Source organism: Schistocerca cancellata, chromosome 9 (assembly GCF_023864275.1).
Source record: "Schistocerca cancellata isolate TAMUIC-IGC-003103 chromosome 9, iqSchCanc2.1, whole genome shotgun sequence".
Classification (NCBI taxonomy): Eukaryota; Metazoa; Arthropoda; class Insecta; order Orthoptera; family Acrididae; genus Schistocerca; species Schistocerca cancellata.
The window spans coordinates 402,572,471-402,592,599 of NC_064634.1; the positions used below are offsets into that span (position 1 = coordinate 402,572,471).

Below are 20,129 nucleotides of genomic sequence, written 5' to 3' on the forward strand. Positions count from 1 at the left end.
CTGCGTTGGGCAAAATTAGTGCAGTTAATTGTGAAAAATTAATTTCAGTTTTACCAGATAATATCTGCAATAAGCAATCTGCCAGTTGTCAGGGCAGTCACTTGTCTGTTTTGTCATTTTTTACAGATGGTTAGTCATGTCAGTTTTTATACATACATGGTATCATTCATTCTTCAGTAATTGCCCAAAGTTTATTGTTAATAAAGTGAAAATTATGTTCTGTGAAAAAAGCAAGTTTCATATTGTTACTTGCCATTGCAGAGTAACATACAGGATTGTAATTTATATTCAAACTTGAACTGTAATAGCAAAATCTGTAGCAGGAGATACTATTGCTATGCATTTGTAATTTAATGGATGTGTTGAAAAATGCTTCTTACTAACAGGTGCCCTTGCACCTATGAACTACGGAGACAGTGTGCTGTAAATGGCCAAGATGTGAGCTTCAGTTTTGTTAAAAATGAGCATTTTTAATATGCAGTTTGTTACTTAAAAGTCTACACCTTAATTTTCAACATAATTTGAATGTTTTTGATGTGTTCATTCACGTCAACTGAGTAAAAGGCAATTAGGCTGGTAGCAGCTACAGCAGAGTCTCACACCTGATGCTGTGGCCTGTTGGTGAAAAGTAACATCACTTTGCTTGTAGCAGTTGACAAAAGTGCAGGATGAAGTGGGAACCACTAGGTGCTAAATCCAGGCTATATACAGAGTGGAAGTTGTTCACAGCTGTGTGTGATACCTCTTATTTCTGAAGCCATGTCTGGATGGGCATTTTCATGAATAGAAAAAGCCTTTACTGAAGATGCAGTTTAGCTAGTATTGTAACATCAGCTGCCTGTCCTTAAATACAATGCATGCGATTTTTTTATACTAAAATTGTGTGCTTTAACTGAATGCCTCCATTCTACTTCTACTCTCCACAAAACATTGTGAGGTGCATGGCAGAGGGTACGTCCTGTTGCACCAGTTATTAGGGTTTCTTTCTGTTCCATTTGTGTATGCAGTGGGGGGGGGGGGGGGGTGTGAATGATGGTTTGAATGCCTGTGTGCTTGCAATTATTGTAATCTTATCCTCATGATCCCTATTGTGTAGCATATTCCTAGAGCAATAATTTAAAGCCAGTTCTTGAAACTTTGTTAATAAAATTTCTTGAAATAGTTTCTTTCTTCATGGTTGCCAAAGGTTCTTAAAATCGGGGAACTTCAAGTTAGGCAAATTTGAAAAAGAAAAAAAAACACTGGAAAAATCTTGTTTTTCATCTCAGTAGATGACATGGTTTCTGTACTGAGGTGTCATGCATTGTCACTGACTGGGTGCAGCTGAGTACATGCACTGCTTCTCCCCTTCCTACCACTCCTCTTAGCTTGCAGTAGGTGCTGCCACCACTTCTTGCCATTAGCCAACGAGAGGGAGGGAGGCATGAGGAGTGGTTTGTTTGGACCAGATTCTCAGACTATGTAGACGCAACAGCTGGAGATGGTCATGTGTGCATGAGTTGTCTGACAGATTTTGTGCTGTCATTGTCTAACAAAAGCTACGGCTGAAAATTTTGTTGTGAGAGTGTTTGTCTTTTCTGTGGGCCTGTCTGCAGCTAAGCAATCATCTTTATGGTGAGTTGCTACCTATCATTACCTCAGAGTACTTGAACAAGTTATCAGTTGCGTGAACTGATCAACATGCTGTCTGTGGCTCATGAATAGCTGGCCCCATGAGTGGATTTCAACGACTGGCCAAAACCAGAGGCTGTTTCTAAGGGCATTTGTAGTGGATCGAGCCTGCTGATCTGAAGCTATTCAGTTCCCACTAATGTGCAGGCCCTGCGCGCCGGATGTAGTCTCACCGATCTGCCCGCAGGCTGGGTCTGTGTGTGGCATAATGCACTGGATTTTCATAGTTTATTCATGGACCCAGGACTGTCATGCTCCTCAGCAGGCCAGAGGCCATGGATTTCAGGAATTGCAACTGTCTCGCCCCAAGTACATTGTGGTGTTTTATAGACATTTTATTTATTCTAATTCATTTTGCCACTTCAGAAGTAGTTTATATTTTAGAAAGTATGGACGACAAGAAGAAAATCCAGTCACTGGCAGTTTGCACACTATGTACTCACGTATTTCTTGAAACAAAAATCACAATACCTGTAAAATATGATAAAACACAGTGGGTAATAAACGACAATGAACATAGTAGAACCAACATTTTATTGGTGGTCGCTTAGTGTTGGTTTACACAAGTCTTCCCTCCCTTAAACACTTCTTTCAAGAAGCCTGATTTTTCCTGAAGTTATTAATGAAATCAGTGAAGGTATTTTAAATGTCTTGCGACTCCAAGGAAAATTGTATTTTTGCCAACAAATGTTTTGTTTTATCAAAATAAAATGTCAGTGGACTTCATGAAACGCACACATACCATTTGGCTTGCTCTCTCCATCTAAAAACAGTTCATAACAAAAGCTGTTGATGTTAGTACTTAAGATTTTTGCTCACATCGGGAAACACCATCTGCTTACAAGTTTTTTGGCTATTTCCTAGTTGGCACTATTGTTTGTTGAACCGTAGCTGCAAAGATAAATTGTCAACTTACGTCTCAACTCACCCTTGAGATCTCAAAATTTGTCAGAGAAAAATGCTGAAATTCGTTTGGAAATATCATGGAACTTCACATGGGGAAAATTTGGCAACCCTGATCTTAGTCTTCCAGTTTTTCCTTCAATATCTCTGTGAAACACTCCCACAGATAAAAAAAACTGAGCACTTGTTTGTGTGTTAAATATACCCTGTTAGTCCTATCTGGTATGGGTCCCACACTCTGAGCAATGTTCTAAATTCAGTTGTAAGAAATTTCCTTTGTAGATGGATTGCACTTCACCAGTATTCTATCAATAAACAAAAGTCTACCACCTGCTTTACCCACAACTGAACCTATGTGATCATTCCATTTCATATCCCAACGAAGTGTTACTCAGATGAGAGTTTTGTGAAGTGCAAAATTTTACATTTCTGAACATTTAAAGCAAATTGCCAATCTCTGTACCACTTTTAAATCTTATCAAGACAACTCAATATTTACGCATTTTCTTTCAGATGGTGCTTAATTATAGATAACTGCACCATTTGCAAAAGCTTGATTTCACTGTTAATATTGTCTGCAAGGTCATAAATATACAAAATGAGCAGCAAGGGTCCCAAAACACTTCCCTGAGGCACATCTGAAGTTACTTCTACAGCTGACAATGACTCTCCATCTAAGATAACATGGGATAAGAAGTTCCGCCTTATGCAAGACACCGTTTTTCTTTTTGTTTCACCCATATATGTTTCAGCACTTATGTGCTATCGTCAGTGGGTTCTATTTTTATTTTTAACTGTAAATTTGTTGCTAACATATTAACATTTGCATCGTTTACAAAATTATGTAAAGGTTGCATTTACAACTTAATTGGCGAAAAGTAACATACCTTACATGATGTTATTGTCCTCTTGTTTTGGTAGCTGTTTTGCTACACAATTTACAACTTGTCATTTGCAAACAGCAAAACGTAATTTATTTTCTGTTTGTTATGCATTTACGAACGGAAATAAGACTGTGTCACGTTTTCTTTCTGTAACTTCCAGTTTTGAAGTTGTGGTATGTTTTCCTGTGTTGTTGGCGAAGTAAATAGGCTTACTTCTTTGCCTGTATTCGCATGGCAATGCAGTTTTTCCGATTACTCAAAACATAGGCGGAGTTTTCGTTGCCATTACGTGTTGTTGTGGCTGTGTGGCGTTCATTTGTTTCGTAGCATGTTCTGCTGGGTGAGGCGCGCGAGTTTGAATTGTATTTGGTGTTAGTGGTGTGTGGTTTATGTGGGTTTGTGTCTGTGTGATGAGTACTGGGGCAAAGAGAGAGAGACTGAAAGAAAGAAAAGAGAGAGAGGATTTTTGTGTGTGTGTGTGTGTGTGTGTGTGTGTGTGTGTGTGTGTGTGTGTGTGTGTGTGTGTTTTGTATAGTTCTTCTATTGTGGCGAAGAGAGTTTTGTTGCACAGTGATGTGTACTCATTGAGTACTTTCTTTCCTTGGGCTATTGATTTTTGGATGTGGTAGTTTTCTTCTATAGTTAATTGTTGGTCTAGGCTGCTGCTAGTTTTTAGGATGTGAAGGTCAGTTTCAATGTTTGTTAGGTGGTGGTTGTGTGCTACCAGGTGGTCTGCAAATGTTGAGTGTGTGCTATTGCTTTTCAGTGCTCTGAGGTGTTCATTATATCTGGTTCTGAAGGTCCTGCGTGTTTGGCCCACATATACAGATTGACAGCAGTTGCAAGTAAGTTGGTAGATGCCGGCTTGGCTGTATTTGTCAGTGTTGGTGGTAATTCTTCAGAGTCTGCTCTGTATTGTGTTATTGGTTCTGTATGCTATGTTGAGTCCTTGTTTCTTTAGTATATTACCTACCCTGTGTGCGACTTTGTTGTTTTAAGTCATTATGTGCCATTTGTTGCTTACTGTCTGCTGATTTGTTGTGTGTTGATTTGTGTTTGTATGTGTGTGTTTCATGGTTATGTGCTGTTTGTTTTTTGTATTTTGTGGTTTATTTTGTCTGCTGTCTTTGCGTCATATCCATTCTCCTGTGCAATTTGTTTTATTGTGTTCAGTTCTTGTGTGTAGTCATGCTTATTCATGGGTATTTTGTTCAGCCTGTGAAGTAAATATCTGAAGCTGGCTTCTTTGTGGATTATGGGGTGATTGGATTGGTTATGAATAATGTTGCTGTTGAGTGTGGATTTTCTGTAGATTGTGAATTCATGTTTGTTGTTTCTCTTGTGTATAGTGAGATCTAAGAAATTAAGATTTTCATCTGTTTGTGTTTCTATGGTGAATTGTATTTGTGGGTGGATGGAGTTCATGTTATCATGAAGTTCTTTTATGCGAGACAGTGGTTCATCTATTAAGCAAATTATGTCATCTACGTATCTGTACCAATATATTATTTTGTACTGTTTTGGTATTACTATTTTGTCAAAGATTTGTTTTTCTATCTGGTTGAGGAAAAGGTCAGCTAGGAGGCCACTGATTGGGGATCCCATGGGTAGTTCATCTTGTTGAGAGTAAAATCTGTTGTTGAATGTGAAGTAGTTCTGTTCTGTGATGAGCGTGAGTATGGCTAATATTTCTTGTATGTTTGTTGTGGGTATGTTTCCTTGCAGTTGGAGGTTTCTTTCTATTATGTTGATGGTTTCTTCTGTTGGGATGTGTGTGTACATCGAAAGTATATCAAATGAAACCAATGTTGCTGTGTTTGGTATGTTTTCATTTTTTATTTTTTCTATTAATTCACTTGAGTTCTTTAGACTTCTGTTGTCAGTGTATTTGTATATTGTCTGTAGCTGTGTGTGTGTGTGTGTGTGTGTGTGTGTGTGTGTGTGTGTGTGTGTGTGTTTGGCTAAGTGGTATGTTGGTGCTTTGGTGAAGTTTATTAATGGACGTATGGGTATTCCGGGTTTGTGATCTTTAGGCAACGATTTTAGGGTGGTGGCCTTGGGATTTTTCTGTATCATTTTTATAATCTGTGTTTCTGTGAAAATTGTTTCTATGTTTCTCAGGGTTTTCTGTAGCTTACTTTGGTATCGGGTTTGTAGGGTCACTTGTTAATTCTGTGATGTTGTTGCTTTGGATGAATTCTAATGTTTTGTGAACATATTCCTGTTCGTTTATGACTACTATTGAATTACCTTTGTCAGATTTTGTGATGATGGCATTTTCTTGTGTTAATTTATTCTGTAGTTTTCTGTAGGCTGTTTCTTCAGGAGTCCTAGTGTTTTCTTTTATGGTGGCTTTGTCCTCTTTGATTATGTTTCTTATTTTCTCAGCAACTAGTTCTCTTGTTAGGTTTGCATTGAATTCCGGTGTGTTTAGTTTTTCTTGTTGCTTTATGATGTTTTCAGTTTCTGTTATGATATTTTCTACTATCCTGTGTGACACCATTTTGTTAATGTTATGTTTGGGACCCTTTTCAAGTAGGCTGCTTTCTTGTTCAGATAATTTTATGTCTGTTAGATTAATCACTCTTTTGTGAAAAGTGTGTTTGTTGTATTGGTGGTGGGATTGGTGGGTTTTTGTGTGATTTAACATTTTTGAGTTTCTTTTGTTGGATTGTCTGTTTTCTACCTATTATGGTCTCAGTGTATGTTCTAACCCTGTACATTAGTTCATCAAAAAATGGTGGGTATGTTATGTGATTAGCTAGTTCTAAATGCAATCTGTATAAGTCAATATTCAGAGTCGTGCAGGACCTTCAGAACCAGATATAATGAACACGCCAGAGCACTGAAAAGCAATAGCACACACTCAACATTTGCAGACCACCTGGTCGCACACAACCACCACCCAACAAACATTGAAACTGACCTTCCATCCTAAAAACTAGCAGCAGCCTAGACCAAAAATTAACTATAGAAGAAAACTACCACATCCAAAAATCAATAGCCCAAGGAAAGAAAGTACTTAATGAATACACATCACTGTGCAACACACACACACACACACACACACCCTCTCTCTCTCTCTCTCTCTCTCTCTCTCTCTCTCTCTCTCTGCCCCAGTACTCATCACACAGACGCAAACCCACATAAACCACACACCACTAACACCAAATACAATTCAAACTCGCGCGCCTCACCCAGCAGAACACACTACGAAACAAATGAATGCCACAACAACACGTAATGCCAGCGAAAACTCCGCCTATGTTTTGAGTAATCCGAAAACTGCATTGCCATGCGAACACAGGCAAAGAAGTAAGCCTATTTACTTCGCCAACAGGTATGTTACTTTTCGCCAATTAAGTTATAAATGCAACCTTTACATAATTTTGTAAACGACACAAATGTTAATATGTTAACAACAAATTTACAGTTAAAAATAAAAATAGAACCCACTGACGATAGCACATAAGTGCTGAAACATGTATGGGTGAAACAAAAAGAAAAAAGGTGTCTTGCATAAGGCGGAACTTCTCATCCCATTTTCTTAGCAAGCACGGAGACGACAAGAAGTGCACCACAATATAATTATAAGATAACATGTTGTGTCCTCCCTACAAAAAGTCCTCAATCCAGTCACAAATTTCACTTGATACCCCATATGATCATACTTTCAACAATAAGCATAGGTACGGTACATAGTCACACTTTTCAGCAGTCAAGAAATACTGCACCTACTGATTGTCTTGATCAAAAGCTTTCAGTACGTCATGTGAGAAAAGTGAGTTTTATATGATTGACTTTTTGAAATCCATGTTGGTTGGCATTGAGGTGGTCATTCTGTTCAAGATACCTCATTAGGTTTTAGCTCAGAATATGTTCTAAGATTCTACAACAAATCTATGTCAAGGATATTGGACAGTAGTTTTGTCACACTTGCTGTCCTTTTTTGGTGTGATCTGTGTCGATCTACTTAGAAGAGGGGCTAACTCAGCTGCAAATTCAGTATAGAATCTGACAGGGATTCCATTGGTACCAGGAGCTTTGTTGAATTTCAATGATTTCAGCTGTTTCTCAACACATCTAACAATACTTTTTTCATTCATCTTTTCAATGGTACAGGGTTTTGATTAGCCAATTCTCCTGCTTTCCCTTTGCAAAGAAACATTTGATAATGGAGTCAAGCATTTCCTCTTTTGCTTTCCTGTCCTCAATTTGTTCCTGTGTCATTCGCTATGGACTGCACAGTAACTTTGGTGCTGCTAAAGGCCTTTTCATTTGACAATATTCTTCTGGTGTGTGTTTTTCTTTAGTGACTGTACCACAGGTTTCCTCCCAGCATTACTTTCAAGTTTCTCATTGACTTATGACAACACTTTTTTTTTTTTAGTTTATTGAACATACATATCTTCTTGTTTTCAATCACTGTTGCCATAACTGCGTGATGTTTGCTGATACCTGTTTGGATGTAGAGATCTTCAGACACATCAAGTATATTTTTTTGCCATTAGATCCAATATATTTCCGTCATGAATGAGGTTCCTAACTATGTGTTCTAAAGAATGCATTTAGTAATGTTTCACCCCCATGTCTTTATCATGCCCACCACTAACAAAACTGTAATTTTCCCAATTGTTGGAGGATTGAAGTCACCACTGATGATTACAGTATGATTGGGGAACTTACAAGTGAACTGAAGTTCTCTCTTAAGTTTTCGGTTATATCAGGAGAAGAGTCTGGTGAGCGACAGAAGTCTCACGCCCTGATAGGGAGTCTTGCCCGAACAATCTCACATGCAACTTCAGTTTCTATCTCAATGGATTCTAGTTTCTTATCTACTTCAACAAATACACAACTTCAATTTCCCATGTGCCTATACTTTCGATATACACTTAAATTTTTCCCAAGAAATCTCATTGCTATCAATTTCCGGTTTACATACATAGTATGCTGTGAGCTTCACTGATTTTCATGAACACTTCAAACTGCCAATTTGTAGTGAATGCTTTGGCAGTTTACCAGTAGGATTTCAATACTCTCACCTGTAGGAGGCATTTCTTTCGATTTTGCACTGATTTTTCTGGGTTTTCTACAGCTATAGTTACCTGGATTATATGGAGGGTCGCCTAATCTAAAAAACCTTGTGTGCACCCCACAAACAGTCAGCTACCAGAGTAGCAGTGTCTGATGTGTAGTGCACACTTTACCTATTTAAGGGGACACTATAGTTCTCAACCCTATGGTGCAAGCCCTGGAAGTTGGAGCCTAGCATGTCACAGAACATACAGTCTCTGGTTCAGTCCTTCCACTTGACTCGGAACCATAGGGCCACCATCAGTTCTGGGGACAATGCTGCAAATTTTGAGCTTCATTAGAACCCCATGTGCAAGGCTAGTCTTCCCAACCGTCTCTGCCAGTTGCTGGAATGACCTCAGAGCCCAGATGACAGGAATTTGTTCCAACGTGACCCTCAATCTGTAGTTTGTTGCAACTTGTTCCCTCAATGGCATTTGCCACCTTCTGACACCAGACAAAACAGGTGAAGTAAGTCCCACTGGTTCAGACTGTTTCAGTGAAAGACAGCACCTCAAACTTGTTGGTTAGGGGGATCAGTACTATGAACTGAATCCTCCCTGGTGTCCATCCACACTGTACAGTGCACCTACATCTAGCACTAACACACCAGTTGCAGTGGATGGTGATGACAGATCCAGTACTTTCTGCACAGGAGACAAGGATAGTACTTGAGGTCTCTCTGGTAAAGGTATCACAAGTACACAACTTTCAGGAACTCTTCCAACACACCAATTCACAGTAGCTGCCAATAGTTTGACAGTAGTGAAAGTGATTTCCAGCTGCTTACAAACGTCAACCAGCTCATCCCGTGTTTTGAGAACAGCTTTCACAGTGGGGCTGCATTTTGGCTGGTCATCGAAGCTGCTGGGAGAGGCTTAATTCCCCGGAGATTGTTCCCACGAAGGGAGGACCAGTGGTGATGCCCAAGTGACACCACCTGCCGACAGACGCTGTGGTGGAAGAATTAGTGGGCCGAGGTATGAGGATTGCAGCCTCGGCAGCAGCGTCAGCTGCCTCATTTCCTGTCAGACCAATGTGACCAGGAACCCACGTAAATATCACAATGGCTCCACCAAGAGTGAGCAAGTGACAGCTTTCCTGTTCCCATTGCACTAAGGGATGGATGGTGTACAGCACACTGAGGCTCTGAAGGGCATTGAGAAAGTCAGAGCAGATGACAATTGAAAAGCCTGTGTTGCCGTATGTACTGCGCAGCCTGATAAAGGGCAAGCTTTGCTGTAAATACTGAACAGTGTTCCAGAAGCCAATACAGAAAAACGTCAGCGCCAATGACAAAATACCCAACATCACGGTCAGTCTGAGAGTCATCAGTGTACACAAAGATACTATTGCGAAGGTCATGAAACTATGGCGATATAACAAGGCTGGCGTAGTGTCTTTAGGAAGCAAATGAAGGTCAAGGTGAACACAGGCCGCCACACGAAGCAAAGGTGGTGAACGGTTCGCATCCATTGGGAAAGTGGCAGGTAGCTTGAAGTTAAGCTGCTGGAGCAAGAGCTGAGAGTGGACTCAAAGATGTAACATAAAAGAGAGATGCTATATACTGGCAATCAAAGGAGTCGTTAGAGAAGGGGATGTAGGATATGTGGCCAGGCATAGCAGACAAACGCCACACGTATTTGCCAAGCAGAAAGCTGACAGTGGTAGTTTTGGCAGCTTCAGCATACACACACACACTCAACCGGACTAGTCTAAAGGGCAGCAGTGGCAAAATGGATAGTATTGAGATGGTGTAAGAGGGATAGACATGCAGATGCATAAACGAAACACCCGTAGTCTAGTTTCGAATGGACAGGGGACTGATACAAATGGGGGAGGGTGGTCCAATCCTCTCCCCAGGAAGTACCACTGAGGGACTACATATAGTGGGCAGCCAGGTAAGACACGTGGGAAGACAGTTTCTTATTGAGCATGAGACCCAGGAATTTCGTAGTTTTTATGAACAGAAGAGCAACAAGTCCAAGATGAAAAGATGGTGAAAAAAACCAACTGCACCACCAGAAATTTGTACAAATGGTTTTATCAGTGGAAAAGTGAAACCCACTGTCAATGCTCCAGAGTAACATTGCTGAAAACACCACTCAAGGAGATAACTCCGTGGAGAATGCAATAGGTGGCAAAGTCCTCAATGAAGAGGGAGCCGGAGATGGCCAGCAGGAGGCAGGCCATAATAGGGTTACTAGTGATACCAAAGAGGATGACGGAACTCTAAGGCACACCATTTTCCTGGATAAATGCGTCCAACAAAGCAGAACCCATTATGTACCTTGAAAACTCAGTCTTAAGAATCCCTGAAGGAAGTGGGGCATGTGGCCACGGAAGCTCCAAGTGTACAGAGTATGGAGGAGATGAGCTCTCCATCAGGTGTCGTAGGCTTTCTCCAAATTGAAAAACATGGCAACAGTCTAGTATCTCCACAGAAAACCATTTGTGACGTGTAAAAGAGTGACTAGATGGTCAACTGCAGAACGGCGTGCTCGAAATTCACACTGTGCAGTGGTTAGTAAATTGTGAGACTCGAGCCACCATACCAGCCAGGCATGAATCATACATTAAGTCATCTTGCAAACACAGCTGGTGAGAGAAATGGGGTGATAACTAGAAGTAAGGTGTTCGTTCTTGTCAGGCTTAGGTATGAGTATGACAATAGCTTCATACCAGCATCTGGGAAACACGCCCTCTGTCCACACGCAATTGTATATATGAGTGAGAAAATGGCTGCCCACAAGAGAAAGGTTCTGCAATATCAGAATGTGAACACTGTCTGGCCTCAGAGTAGCGGCGGTGTTGTAGCACTCACGATTCTGAGAAGAGAAGGGTATCACATGAGTCTCCTCCATTCATTTCCAGCTGTTTGTAACAAATGCCATTGGCCATCAGAGGATGATGGTTAAAAACGCAGAGAGCACTTCTATGGGTGCAAATTTCATCGCAGCATGCCCCAAGTCCACCAAGCAACACTGATACGGCACAGCAAAGAGGAAGTGCGAGGAACTTAACATTCTGTAAGATATTCATCACAACTAGGGAAATTATGTTCGTTGAAGGAGTAAAGCCTCCATTTGGGAGTGCACATAGGTGGGGTAGGAGTCAGCAATCAGATTGCACACAGGAAGTGGTTGCTCAAGTACATTTCAGAGAGAACAAAGCACTGGAGATGACGGGCAAGCTGGTCAGTACAGAAGGAGAGGTGCAAGTAGGAATAGGCGTGAGCAGAGTTGGACAGGAATGCGGGTGCTCCTGTGTTAAGGCAGATGAGGTTAAGGTGATTGAGATCAGCCAAGAGGGCACCTCTCTGACAGGTGCTGGGTAAGACCAAAAGGGGACAGTGTGTAGTAAAGTCACTGAGCAGCAGAAAGGGATGGAGGAGTTGCTCAATAAGCTGGAGGAAGTTTGTCTTGGTGACAACGAAGGATGAGGGGATGTAAATAATACAAAAGGAAAAGGTCAAGTTGGGAGAAAAATGCAGACTGCAACTGCTTGAAGCTGGGTTGTCAAGGAGATAGGTTGACTACAAACGTCATCCTGGATGAGCAAAGTGACTCCTCCATAAGATGGGATGCCATCCTCTGGGGGAAAGAAAGTGGACTGGGAAGAAATGTAGCGGCGTGGCGAGGTTTGAAAATGACTTCTGTGTGTGCAGGCTGCAAACTAGAAATTCACCTACCTCAGAATGGCGTCTGCTTGATGTCCCTTCACTCGGCAACATAGATACTTACAAGATGACGTAAAAGCAGTGTTGATAAAAAAAAAATCTACTATTACTGAGGCCGTGCAACTCTAGTAATGAAATAAAGTTGTGTAGAAAAACTGTCATTAAAAAATTTATCGGGCAGTAAGAAAATGGATTAGCTTTTGGAAAATAATGTCTGAATTTCCACACACAAGGTTTATTTTGTCCATATAGCCAAAGAAACTGTACTATTCAGACCACATTTAAACTATTACCCTCCCGTTCACAACTCGCACGCACAGTAGCCAGAAATCTGTCCAAATCTGACCCAAATTAAACAACATTTTCACAGTCATTAATTTCACCATTAATTCGAGTTATTACATTCAGTTCTTCTTGTGGATTTCTAAAAGAAAGAAATTGCTCGCCAAAAAATGCTCAGTGGTTGAATACTGAAACATGGCACGTGGATACTATGGAGGGCAAATTTTCACACGCGAATATCATTCCAACAATACAGTTCTAAAACTCCCACACTTCACAAACCGTCCATAACTACATCAGTGTTCGTCACGTCACGTATCAAACGCTAGGAACTCAATATTCCTTCATTTTACACATTATTTTGACTCACACTAGTAACATGACCGTCCATGTTCAAAGCTAGTGAGAGACTCTCCTCCTGCAGCCTCATTCCTAGTAAACTATCAGGTAATGAGCGGGAACCATCTCAATTCTGATTGGCTCATTATACTGACTGCCAATCAGAATGCTCGCTCATGATCATACTTGTGCCAAAACTGGCCTGAACCAATCCTTATACACACGACGCATTTGCATCATTCTGACATACAAATATTAAACTAATGTTTAATAAACGAAAACTAAAAGAGAACAATTCTGAAAATATGCTTTTAGATATAGATTTTACTCTGGCTGACTTTCTGGCACAATAGCAATCACACCTAGACATGCGTCATCAGCAAAGTGGGTAAATTCCCTATGAACATTTTCCCGACGACAGGCTTGCGTAACTTTTGCAGGTTACTTAAGACTGTATATAAAGCAGCATGAAAATTTGATGAATGCCCCACACTATCATTCACTCACATATACTCCCACAACAATATTAGACACCAATAATAATTGTGTGTAATTATTTTTTGTTTTCGTAATATAAAAATCAAAGTTTTAATATGAAAATCTCAATTAATTAATTCTGCACACTGAGAGTTCTGCTTATGTTTTTCAGTTATACCAAAAGATCAACTATTATATTTCCTATTTGAATTTAGTTTCCTAAGTGTTGGTTTTTTACTTTTTTAGCGATTTTTTTTTTTTCTATCTCTGAAATTTGGATACAATCTTCTCCTCAATGTCAAAAGGCAGTGTACAGATTTTGAAAATGATTGAATAATATCATTTATAGGTGGTCAATGTATGCGTCCAGTAAGAGTCCTTTGATAGCTTTCCCATGGCAGGTAGTGACAGAAGCGCGTGTGTCTCCTAGTTAGGCCAGTAGATGTTAGCCCCTGAAGTTACATGCAGCTGGCTAGCTATCCTAAAAGAAATGTTCACTCGGAACAAACTTGCGACACTACAATGTGAGGGTGCTAAGTGGTCGTGAGGTAGAGAACAAGTGCACACTGCGATTCTCTGAGCAGCTGTAAGTCCTCTTTGTGGGATTGAAGGCTGCGAACGTTCCATTGGAAGAGTGTCATGAGGAAAGGGGAAAAAAATGAAGGGGTGTCATCTCGACAGCTGCCGAGTGGCAGCCTTCGAAGACTCACAGCTACATGGCACAGAGGCTGGATGACCCTGCTCCATGAGGTCTACAGAAGCATCAGCATTCTCTTTCTGTCTGTCTGCAGAGTTCAGGGCAGGAGGAGGTTGGCCATCCGAGGGTATCATGTGGCGACACCATTGAAGAGGAACTCAGTCAGTGAAGGAGAAGACCGTTTGACTTCTTGGAGCCTTTCCAGTTGGCAGAGGAAGACTGAAATGTTTGTTAGCTGGAGGGACATAGGAAGTCTTAATGGGAGTATTCCTTCTGTCCTTTCCAGCCTGATGGTTGTGTAGAAGGTGACCACCCAACAAGGCGAAAGTTTGGTGGCTTGTTGCACAGGTGGACGAGGAGACCATAACATTGGACAATTTCACAACCACAGTGCTGAATTTGAGATTGCATGGTTGTGTGGCCATGTCCTTCATGGAGCAAGATGCAGCAAGAACAGTACTGTAAGTGCCAATGGCAGAATGCAGGGTTTCTGACTAGCCAACAACTTAGAAGTGACCGGGTAAAGCATTTTTTCCTTCACCTGGATCTTCTGGACAGCCCACTCACTGAGATACATAGGACAATCTCGGGAGGAGGCAGCATTGTCGCTATTGCAGTTGATACAGCGGGGGAGGCAGACATTCGCCCTCGTGGGCATACCTACCACCAGTTTACACATTTGGCCGGGTGTCAACAGGACATTCAAGTGTGGTTATAACGATGACACTGGTAGTCGCACATCGAGTTTGGAGTGTATGGTCCGACTGTGATAACTTCATAGCCTGCTTTGATCTTTGACGGAAACACCATTCTATCACAAATGAGACAGAGTGCATGTGGGCACTAAGGATGCGACTCTTTTTCATCACCTGATGGACTACAATGACATCCTGATCAAAGAGGTATGTTTGCCTCAGGCAGCCCATAGAGCAGTCTAGTGCAAATAACACAACGGGAAGAATTAAGTGTCTGATGGGCCTCGACATGAACAGGATATCTGTAAAAGTGAAGTTGCAAGCAGTTTTTGTTCTTGAAAATCAGAAGTAATCTCCAAAAGCAAAGTGTCATTTCATAAACTAGAGCAGGGCCAGCAATTGCAACACCTTTCTGAATAATAAACGGATTTATCGCAGCGAAAGACTGACCGTGTTCAGTATGTGAATCTGGGAAGTTTCTTTGAATGATGATGTTTGGTTTGTGGGGCACTCAACTGCGCAGTCTTTGGTGCCCGGTTTCTTTGAATCATTAGCCTCTTTCTGTTTACATTTGGTGTACATTGATTGGCTCACTGCGAGAAGATCCCCCCACAATTGCCAGCATCTCCAATGGCGCACTATTTCCAACTGAGGACCCTCCCCCCCAGAAGAGGTACCTGCCTTAGATGATTGTTCACACCTGACAGAGCAACCAATTGGCAATTTAGGAAGGTAGCAGCTCAGACAATCATCCATCCCTGGGGCTGATCTATACCAGGGCGAATGTCCGAACCCTACCAGTCAAAGTGGGGCTGGGAATTATGCATTACATGTCAGATGTGTGAGCTGGCCTTCACGAGTGCACAGGATGGAAGAAGAAAAAGAGGAATCTCAAATGCCAAAGGGGAGGAAGGATAAGATAAAGGGAATGAAGAAAGAAAAAAGTAGTGAAGAACAATGAAGAGGCTGTTCTGGTATCAGCTACTGGATATGCAGAACACATTTCCAAACCATCCCAGACATGTTTCCCAAGGGAAGGGAAGGAAAATAATGCTTTGTGAGTGCTACATCTTTGCCCTCTAGAAAACACGAATTGCACATCTGAGCAACATTATTACACTTCTATTTTACAAGCCTATTTTCTTTATTATTAAATTGAGGAAGCAAAAGATAAACATCATGTTTGCTTATACCATTGTTTTCATTTAATTCAAAATCTTTCATTCTCATTTTTTGTAACAAATCACTATGAAGTCCCAACAGTATCCAATTAGCTCTGAGGTCTACTATCTCACTACAAAAAATATATGCATAAGAAAATATGGTTAACAGAGGAAAATCACAGGATTTACTTCAGAAGAAAGTAGCTTTACTGTGGCAAAAAATTTATTTATGTAGCAATACGTCTTTTCCTGCTGGTACAGGTAATTTTACATACATCTGATAGTACATAATTTGCAAAACATTAATAGGTAAAAGTGTAACACTTTGAAAACTTGAGAGCTTAAACACAAAGGCAATAAATGTACAAAGTTTAAAACTGATATTTACTTAAATATAGTAATTAAGGTAGAATTACTATATGGGGAGAGGTGAATTTCCTCGACAAAGAATGCCCATACTTTTGGAAATATGATCCTTTCACTATCAATTCTTAGCATTCATTTTTTTACTGTTACGCCTCAAAGAAGTCTACATTTACGTACCATGCCACAACTTCTAGTGATATTATGAAATTTTAATACCAATTTTACTTCTTACTTCATTCCATGTCACTTCAGCTATAGCTGCAGCTTTCTGTGACCCCTCTTCCAGAATTTCTATTAATTCATTTTGTCTGGACATGTAATACAGGATCTTTTCACGAATGGGTTGAAGTTTGTTTATTATTGCATCAGCGACTACCATTTTGTACCTGACAACAGTAAAAAATATTGTTTCCATGCAAAATGTGATTTCAGTCTCTTTTTAATTTCTAAATATACTATAACACACATTTAAGGTGCAAAATGTTGGTGGAATACAACTAACTACATCAGTGCCTTACATAACATTACTACAGTGCTGCCAAACTACATCACGATAATGGTGAACTTGTTTCATACATTTATAACATGTTCATTTTGAAAGTCAGAGTTACAGTTACTGTACCAAAAACAAAAATGATTTCTTTTTCTAAATACATCATATTCTTGACAATTTATGAAATGACTAAATTTTTCCCTTCTTTGACATGCATGGATACATAGGTTACTAAGAAGTAGAACCAATCAGCATAACAACCACACCCTACATATTCTTGGGGGGAACAAATTTACATCTCCATTTATATTTGTAGAGACATATTCTATAGTACCCAATCATACATATGTCTCAAAGGAAGCATCAGAGAATGACTAACTGGTACAAATTAAAGGAATACAACAGAAGATGGATAGGTAGCTTCCAGAGATGAAAGGTGGTGAAGAAAAGCTAGGCAAAAAGCTAAGACCATGCAGAAATCATTCTGCAATACGTAAGATAATAAAGTTAGTTACTGGAAGAAGAAAACATAAATAAGGAAAAAATAATGCAGGCACAAGGAATATCACATGCTAAAAAATGAGTCTGACAGATGAGCAAAGTGATGAAGTATAAATGACTAGAGGTAATAATTGCATAAGGGAAAATTAAAGAAATTTTGTAGAAAAGAAAAGCGCCTGTATGCATATCTCATATGGTAAGCCAGTATTAAGCACAAAGAATGATACACTGGAAGGAATATATAGAAGTGCTACACAAAGGGAGAACAACTTTGAAGATAATATTACGGAAAGATAAGAACTGGATGAAGACTTCGTGGAGAAGGGGAGGGAGAGGGGTAGTGTGACAATGCGAAAATTTAACAGAACACTGAGAAACCTAAACTGAAATAACACACCTGGAGTAGACAACATTCCCTCTGGACTATTAGCAGTTTTTTATATTTAACTGTAGCTTTTTTCCTTCTAGTATATTAACCTAGAAGAAATACCCACAGTTATCAATGTGAGTATTTAGCACTAGTAATTGTTTGTATCTTTATAGAAATAGTCTGCAATGGTTGCTTCTCTCTGTTAATTCATAATTTCACTTGTTCAACATCCATGAAAGCTCTCTTTCATCATACGGCAGGATACACATAACATGAAATGTAAGTGAATGAATTGAATAATTAGTTAAGTTCGGTGGGTGAACCAATGACAACAAAACTGCCACACTGGTATCCAGGATATACGATATAGGTGACTGAACCATTAGCTTAATAAGACATGGCTGCAACAACAGGCTGAAGTAGACCTGGGGGAAGAATACTTTGGGTTCAGAAGAAATGCAGAAACACACACAGCAATACCAACAACACAACTTAAATAAAAGATTGGTTAAAGAAAAAGAAACTATGATTTATAGCACGTCTAGATTTTGTAAAGGTTTTTGACATTGACATATTGCTGCAGAGTGAAAATTCATTCTACCTCTTGGCATGTTGATGGGAATACACTCTTTCATACTGATGTTATTAGAGTTAAAATAAAATGAGTAAAATGTTATCTACAAATTATACAGAAACCAGACTTCTGTTCTAGGATTCAAAAGACATGAAAGGGAAGGAATGGTTCAGAAAGGAGTGACGCACATTAGTACCTGACCTAATTGTTATTTAATTTGTATAAAGAGCCAGCAGTAAATGAAATCAAGGAGTAATGTGGAAAAGGATTTAATTTTCAGAAAAGAAAAGAAGGAACTTCAGCATTTTCCGATGGAATTTAATTTTTCCAGGGACAGCGAAGGACACGAGAAAAATAAGCTTAATAGAATGAATTACATCTTAAAAATTGTTAATGAGACAAACAATAAAATCTACAGCAATGGGTTGTAGCTGAATTTAGCTAGGTGATGCTAGAGCAACTGGATTAGGAAATTAGATGCTAAATGTCTAATAAACAGAAATATATCAATGTCAAATACACTCCTGGAAATGGAAAAAAGAACACATTGACACTGGTGTGTCAGACCCACCATACTTGCTCCGGACACTGCGAGAGGGCTGTACAAGCAATGATCACACGCACGGCACAGCGGACACACCAGGCACCGCAGTGTTGGCCGTCGAATGGCGCTAGCTGCGCAGCATTTGTGCACCGCCGCCGTCAGTGTCAGCCAGTTTGCCGTTGCATACGGAGCTCCATCGCAGTCTTTAACACTGGTAGCATGCCGCGACAGCGTGGACATGAACCGTATGTGCAGTTGACGGACTTTGAGCGAGGGTGTATAGTGGGCATGCGGGAGGCCGGGTGGACGTACTGCCGAATTGCTCAACACGTGGGGCGTGAGGTCTCCACAGTACATCGATGTTGTCGCCAGTGGTCGGCGGAAGGTGCACGTGCCCGTCGACCTGGGACCGGACCGCAGCGACGCACGGATGCACGCCAAGACCGTAGGATCCTACGCAGTGCCGTAGGGGACCGCACCGCCACTTCCCAGCAAATTAGGGACACTGCTGCTCCTGGGGTATCGGCGAGGACCATTCGCAACCGTCTCCATGAAGCTGGGTTACGGTCCCGCACACCGTTAGGCCGTCTTCCGCTCACGCCCCAACATCGTGCAGCCCGCCTCCAGTGGTGTCGCGACAGGCGTGAATGGAGGGACGAATGGAGACGTGTCGTCTTCAGCGATGAGAGTCGCTTCTGCCTTGGTGCCAATGATGGTCGTATGCGTGTTTGGCGCCGTGCAGGTGAGCGCCACAATCAGGACTGCATACGACCGAGGCACACAGGGCCAACACCCGGCATCATGGTGTGGGGAGCGATCTCCTACACTGGCCATACACCACTGGTGATCGTCGATGGGACACTGAATAGTGCACGGTACATCCAAACCGTCATCGAACCCATCGTTCTACCATTCCTAGACCGGCAAGGGAACTTGCTGTTCCAACAGGACAAGGCACGTCCGCATGTATCCCGTGCCACCCAACGTGCTCTAGAAGGTGTAAGTCAACTACCCTGGCCAGCAAGATCTCCGGATCTGTCCCCCATTGAGCATGTTTGGGACTGGATGAAGCGTCGTCTCACGCGGTCTGCACGTCCAGCACGAACGCTGGTCCAACTGAGGCGCCAGGTGGAAATGGCATGGCAAGCCGTTCCACAGGACTACATCCAGCATCTCTACGATCGTCTCCATGGGAGAATAGCAGCCTGCATTGCTGCGAAAGGTGGATATACACTGTACTAGTGCCGACATTGTGCATGCTCTGTTGCCTGTGTCTATGTGCCTGTGGTTCTGTCAGTGTGATCATGTGATGTATCTGACCCCAGGAATGTGTCAATAAAGTTTCCCCTTCCTGGGACAATGAATTCACGGTGTTCTTATTTCAATTTCCAGGAGTGTATAAATATAAAATTTGGAAA

At 41.1% G+C, this 20,129-nt stretch overlaps 1 protein-coding gene across 1 annotated transcript in view; it reads right to left on the minus strand.

Annotated features, from left to right (window-relative positions):
* Nucleotides 1-16,068: 16,068 nt before the first annotated feature.
* LOC126100863 (tryptophan--tRNA ligase, mitochondrial) overlaps nucleotides 16,069-20,129 on the minus strand; it is a 51,452-nt gene continuing 47,391 nt past the window's right edge. The window contains exon 7 of the mRNA XM_049911530.1: nucleotides 16,069-16,615. Within this exon, the coding sequence (XP_049767487.1) occupies nucleotides 16,429-16,615 (187 nt within the window). The 3' untranslated portion in view covers nucleotides 16,069-16,428. The remainder of the gene's footprint in view (nucleotides 16,616-20,129) is intronic.